This window comes from Galeopterus variegatus, unplaced genomic scaffold, assembly GCF_000696425.1.
Source record: "Galeopterus variegatus unplaced genomic scaffold, G_variegatus-3.0.2 Scaffold5385, whole genome shotgun sequence".
Classification (NCBI taxonomy): domain Eukaryota; kingdom Metazoa; phylum Chordata; class Mammalia; order Dermoptera; family Cynocephalidae; genus Galeopterus; species Galeopterus variegatus.
The window spans coordinates 187,152-193,981 of record NW_007731496.1 but is presented as its reverse complement, the minus strand read 5'-3'; the positions used below and the strand labels follow the sequence as shown (position 1 = coordinate 193,981).

General features: G+C 37.1%; 1 protein-coding gene across 1 annotated transcript in view; it reads right to left on the bottom strand.

Moving 5' to 3' along the window:
* ZNF484 (zinc finger protein 484) overlaps positions 1-6,602 on the bottom strand; it is a 32,033-nt gene extending 25,431 nt beyond the window's left edge. Inside the window, exon 1 of the mRNA XM_008589343.1 lies at positions 6,563-6,602. Within this exon, the coding sequence (XP_008587565.1) occupies positions 6,563-6,577 (15 nt within the window). The 5' untranslated portion in view covers positions 6,578-6,602. The remainder of the gene's footprint in view (positions 1-6,562) is intronic.
* Positions 6,603-6,830: the final 228 nt, after the last annotated feature.

The window sequence follows — 6,830 nt, the reverse complement described above, 5'->3', positions numbered from 1 at the left end:
AATCAACATATCTCAATGTTCAACCCCCAAAATATGTATAATCAATTTTGATTCAATAAATCAAATGAATTTTTAAAAAATCATTTGTACAACCAAAAACTAGGAAAACCTCAACTTGAATGAGAATACAACTAATCAACAGATACTAAAACTGAGGTGACATATGTATTGAAATTATTGGATAAGAATTTTAAAGCAGCCCATAAAATCCTTAAAACATAAAAATGTTTCACAAGCAATCATGAACATACTTGAAACAAATGAAAAAAGAAAGTCTTAACAAAGAAATAAAGTCTCAGCAAACAAATAGAAGAGATAAAGAAGACCCAAATAAAAATTTCAGAACTAAAAAATAAAATAACCAGTACTAAAAACCCAATGAATAGGCTCAACGAAAGAATGGAGACAACAGAAGAAATAATCAGAGAACCTGAAAATAAAATAGTAATTACCCATCTAAAGAATGGAGAGAAAACAGAAAGAAAAAAATGAATGGAGTCTCAGGGACACAAGGGAGTATAACAAAAGATCCAACGTTTGTGTTATTGGAGTTCTAGAAGAAGAGGAGAAAGGAAGGGATGCTGGGAAATTATTTGAAGAAATAATGGATGAAAATTTCTAAAACTTGGCCTAAGACATAAACCTACAGATACAAAAAGATGAGCAAACCCCAAATAGTATAAAACCAAAGAAATCCACACCAAGAAATAGTCATAGTCAAACTTCTGAAAACTAAAGACAAAGAATGTAGAAAACAGCAGAGAGAAACTACATATTACCTATCGGAGAAAAACAATGCAAATAACAGTGTGTGATACAAAGAACAAGAGCTTCCCAAAGATATTCATGTCCTAATTCCCAGAACCTGTGAATATGTTAGGTTATGTGGCAAAGAGAATTCAGGGTTCAGATGGAATTTAGGTTGCTAATCAGCTGTCCTTAAAATAGGGAGATTACACTGAATTAACCGGGTGGGCCCAATATAATTACAAAGATACTTTAAAAGTGAGAGGAAGGCAGTAAAAGAGAGTCAGAAAAAGAGGTGTGACTACACAAGAGTGGTCAGGGAGATACACTGTAAATGGCTTTAAAGTTGGGGGAAGGGGTCATTATCATAAGGAATGTGGGCAGCCACTAGAAGCTAGACAAGGCATAGAAAATAGAAATAGATTCATCCCTAGAGCCGACAGAAAGGAATGCAGCCCTGCCAACACTTTGATTTCAGCTCAGTGAGACCCATATTGGACTTCTAAACTATGGAAATATTAAAAAAAAAAAAAAGTGTTCTTTTAAGCCACTAAATTTGTGATAATTTGTTACTGCAGCAATAGAAAACTAATACACTGTTTTAACTAATACCTCATCAGAAACCTGGAAGTGAGAAGGAAGTAACACATTTTTCAAGTGCTAAAAAAAACCCCAGTAGACTTAGAATTCTATATCAGACAAAAATATCCTCCAGGATGATGGGGAAATTAAGACATTGTCAAATGAAAATACCTCATCAGAAACCTGGAAGTGAGAAGGAAGTAACACATTTTTCAAGTGCTAAAAAAACCCCAGTAGACTTAGAATTCTATATCAGACAAAAATATCCTCCAGGATGATGGGGAAATTAAGACATTGTCAAATGAAAAAAAAAAAAAAAACCTAACAGAATTTGTCACCAGCAGATCCACTCTGTAAGAATGGCTAAAGGAAGATCTTGAAACAGAAAGGAAATGATAAAAAAAATTTTTTTAAAAAAGGAATCTTAGAACATCAGGAAGAAAGAACAATGGAAAGAGTAAAAATATTGGTAAATACAAATAATGTCCTATTTTCTTTTGAGTTTTCTAAACTCACAATTGTTGACAATTAAAGGAAAAATTAAAACACTGTTTGATGTGACTCTGAATGTATGCAGAGAAAATATTAAAGAAATTTATATTATAAATGAGAAAGCATAAAAGTTCTTAAAAGGACTACACTTCACTCAAATTCATAAAATATAGATACTAGTAGACTTTGATTAAGTTATGTATTTGCAATGTAATACCTACAGCAGCCACTAAAAAAAATCTATACAAAGAGATATACTCAAAAAAACTATAGATAAATCAAAATGGGATTCTAAGATATGTTCATGTAATCCACAGGAAAACAGGAAAAAGAAAGAAAAAGAAACAAACATCTGAGGGAAAAACAGAAGACAAAAAATAAAATGTTTAAGCCATAACATATCAATAATTTCATCAAATGAAATGGTTAAATACACCAATTAAAAGACAGATTGTCAGAGTGGATAGAAACATATGACCCAACTAACTGCATGCTATCTACAAGGAACTCACTTCAAATACAGCAGTACAGGTGGGTTGAAGATAAAAGAACAACAACAAAAAATTATTATGGATTTAATTGTGTCCCCCCAGAAAGAGTGATGAAGTTACTTCCAAAAGTACATGGAAAGATTTGTATTATCTTTTAATTCTATTTTTCCATGCACATTTTGAAGTATCCTCGTATTGTTGTCCTAACCCTTGGTATTTGGAAATAAGGTCTTTTCAGACTTCAACTTTAAGATTTAAGACATAAGATATAAGATACTTTTAAAGTAGGGTAGGCCCTTTATTGAATATGACTGGTATCCTTTTAAGAAGAAAAGAGAAACAGAGAGACATACAGATAGGAGAATGCCATGTGAAAACACAGACACAGAGGGAAGATGGCCATGTGACAATAAAGGTAGATTGGAGTTATGCAACTGTAAACCAGGGAATACCAAGGACTGCCAGCATTCATGAGAAGCTAGAAGAGATAGCGTGGCCCTGCCGATAACCTGATTTTGGGTTTCTAGCCTCCATAACTACAAAAGAATAAATTTCTGTTGTTCTTTTTTTTTTTTTTCATGACCGGTAATGGGATCGCAACCCTCGGTGTCGCGCCTGTACCACAACCGGCAATGGGATCGCAACCCCCGGTGTCGCGCCCACACTGCACTCAGCCAGTGAGCGGACCGGTCTCTATATGGGATCCAAACCCTCGGCGGGAGCACCGCAGTGCTCCCAAGCGCCGCACTCAACCGAGTGCGCCACCGGGCCGGCCCCAATTTCTGTTGTTCTAAGCCACCCCATTTGTGGTGGTTTATTTTTCATTTTTATTTTTCTAAAGATGACCGGTAAGGGGATCTTAACCCTTTACTTGGTGCCGTCTGCACCATGCTAACCCAGTGAGCTAAACCGGCCATCTCTATATGGGATCTGAACCTGTGGCCTTGGTGTTATCAGCACCACACTCTCCCAAGTGAGCCACAGGCCAGCCCCATTTGTTGTGGTTTCTAATAGCCCTAGCAAACTAAAGCAAATATGTAACATTTTTAATGTTACATTAATGTAACATTAATATAAATATTAATCAAAAAAGGCATGAATGGCTGGGTATATTCATATAAGATAAAGTAGACCTCAAGGGAAATAAAATTACCAGGGATGTTACACAATGTCTTAGTTAGCTCAGGCTGCTACAACAAAATACTACAGACTAGGTGGCTTAAACAACAAACATTTATTTCTTATAGGTCTGGAGGCTGAGAAGTCTAAGATTAAAGTGCCAACAGATCCAGTGTCTGGTGAGGGCTCTCTTCCTACTTTGCAGATGGCAGCTTTCTTGTGTCTTCTCATAGCTGAGAGAGAATGGGTTGTGGTCTCTTCTTCTTCTTATAAGGGCACTAATTCCACATGGGGGCTCCACCCTCATGGCCTCATCTAAACCTGATTAATCCCAAAGGCCCCACCTCCTCATGCCATTATATTGGGGGTTAGGATTTCAACACATAAATTGGAGGGGGGCACAAAAATTACATCCATAACACATAATGATAAAAGGATCGATTCACCAAGAAGACAGCAATCCTAAACATGTATGCAGCAAACAGTGAAGCTGCAAAATACATGAAGCAATAGTTGATGGTACTAAAAGGAGAAACAGTTTAATCCACAATTGCAGTTGCAGACTTCAATACTCCTCTCTCAACAATTGTTAGAATAACTAGACAAATCTCAACAAATTTAAAAAACTGAAATTATACACATTATGTTCTCTGAACACAATGAATTCAAACCAGAAATGAATAACAGAAAGACAACAAGAAAATCTCCAAACACTTGGAAACTAACAATACAATTCTAAATAATCCATGAGTCAAAGACAGTCTTGAGGAAATAAAAAATTACACTAAATTGAATGAAAATGAAAAATACCAAAATTTTGCAGCCAAAGCTGTGGTGAGAAGAACATTTATCTCAATAAAGGCTTACATTAGAAAAGAAAATTCTCAAGTCATTAAGATACCACCTCAAGAAACTAGAAAAAGAAGAGCAAAATAAACCCAAAGCAAGCAGAAGGAAGAAAATAACACATATAAGCTTAGAAAGCAATGAAATTTTAAAAGGAAAAATAGAGAAAAATTGATAAAATTAAAGACAGAATCAATAAAAAAATTAACAAAATTTACAAACATCTAACAAGACTGACACACAAAAAGAGAAAACACAAATTTCCAATATGAGGAATGAAACAGGAGATACAACTATACACCTTGCAGACATTAAAAGGATGATAAAGGAACATTACTGCTACGGACTGAGTTGTATCCTCCAAAAATTCGTATGTTGAAGCCCTAACCTCCACTGTGGCTGTGTTCAGAGATAGCACTTTTAAGAGGTAATGAAGATAAAACAAGGTCATATGGGTGCAATCCTAATCCAACAAGAAAGAGGAAAAGAGAGTGATCTCTCTCTCTCCACAGGCAAGCAGGCACTAAGGAAAGGCCATTTAAGCACAGAGTGACAAGGCAGCTGTCTACAAGCCAGAAAGAGGGCCCTCAGCAGAACCTGACCATGCTAGCACCCTGGTCTCTTACTTCCAGATTCCAGAACGGTGTCAAAATAAAATTTCGGCTGTTTAATCCACCCAGTCTATGGTACTTTGTTATGGCAGCCCAAGCACACTAAGATAAGCATGAACAACTCTACACACATAAATTTGACAACTTACATGAAAGAATCCAATGCCTCAAAAAACACAAACTACCAAAACTCTGTCCATATTAAATAGACAATGTGAATAGTCCTACAACTATTAAAGAAATTGAATTTGTAATTTTAAATCTTCCAAAAAAGAAATCTCTAGGCCTAGATGGTTTCTCTGGAGAATTCTACCAAATATTTAAAGAATTAACATCTATTCTACACAGTCTTTTCCAGAAAACAGAAGACAAGGGAATTCTTCCCGATTTATTCTATGAGTTCCCTGATACAAAAATTGGACAAAGACAGTATAGAAAAGGAACCACAAATTATACACACTCCCTGGCAGAATAATCAATATAAAGGAACACATTCAGGCCGAGCCTGTGGCGCACTCGGGAGAGTGCGGCGCTGGGAGCGCAGCGGCGCTCCCGCCGCAGGTTCGGATCCTATATAAGGATGGCTGGTGCGCTCACTGGCTGAGCGCAGTGTGGGCGACACCACGCCAAGGGTTGCATCCCCTTACCGGTCACAAAAAAAAAAAAGGACAAAAAATAAAAAAAAAAATAAAAAAAAAATAAAGGAACACATTCCAACTCATTTTATGAGGCCATTATTACCTAGATACCAAATCAAAACAGTGCCAAAAAAGAAAAGGAAAAAAAGAGCAATATTTCTCATGAATATGATACAAAATCCTTAACAAAATATTAGCAAACACAAATATAAAAAGAAGTATATGCCACGACCAAGTGGAGTTTATTCCAAGGATTCAAGTCTGGTTCAGTATTCAAAAATCAATCAATGTAATCTACCATATCAACAGGCTTCTTAAAGAAGTAAAGTCATATGATCAAGTCAATTGATTCAGAAAAAGCATTTAATAAAATGCAACGCCTGTTTATGATAAAACCTCAAGCTACTGAAGACACTGTTCTGTCACCATCCATATGAAGATCTATCAAAACTTTTCTCAGACACCAAGAACCGGGAAATCTTTTTTTTTTTTTTTTTTTTTTTTGTCTTTTTTCATGTCCGGCAACGGATCGCAACCCTCAGTGTCACGCCCACACCGGACCGGGACCGGCAACAGGACCGCAACCCTCGGTGTTGCCCCCACACCTCGCTCAGCCAGTGAGCGGGAACCGGTCTGTATGTGGGATCCGAACCCTCGGCGGGAGCGCCACCGCGCTCCCAAGCGGCACACTGTAGCAGTGCGCCACCGGGCCGGCCCGAGGAAATCTTTACCACAGATGAAGTAAATCACTTGTTAATAATATAAACCATGTACCCAATTTCCATTATAGGCATGTCTGTCAGGAAGATCAGAGACAGTTTAACAGTTCAAAGTTCATTACTGTGTTAGACCGCATGACTCACAGATATCTATATTCCAAACTTGGCTTGGAGTTGACAGTCTCTACTTTCTCTGGTCTTAGTTTTTATTTATCTATAGTTGTCAATCTTACTATATGGATTGCTAGATGTCTCCTAAAATCTACTAGGAAATAAAAGAAAGCAACAAATAATTAGACAAACAAGTAAGAACTCACCAGGGACTTGGTCATTTTTCGTTCTTCTGGGAAAGAGGCAGAGACCTGGGAAAACAGATGGGCAGAGGTACAGATGTGAGAAAGAAGTGTGCCAATGTCACACATGGACATCATTTAGTGTACATGCACCGCTGACCCAAAAATTTGTTTCTAGAACTACATCATTAAAAAATCATCCCATGGCCTGGCCAGTTAGCTCAGTTGGTTAGAGAGTGGTGCTGATAACACCAAGGTCAAGGGTTCAGATCCCTGAACCGGCCAGCTGCCA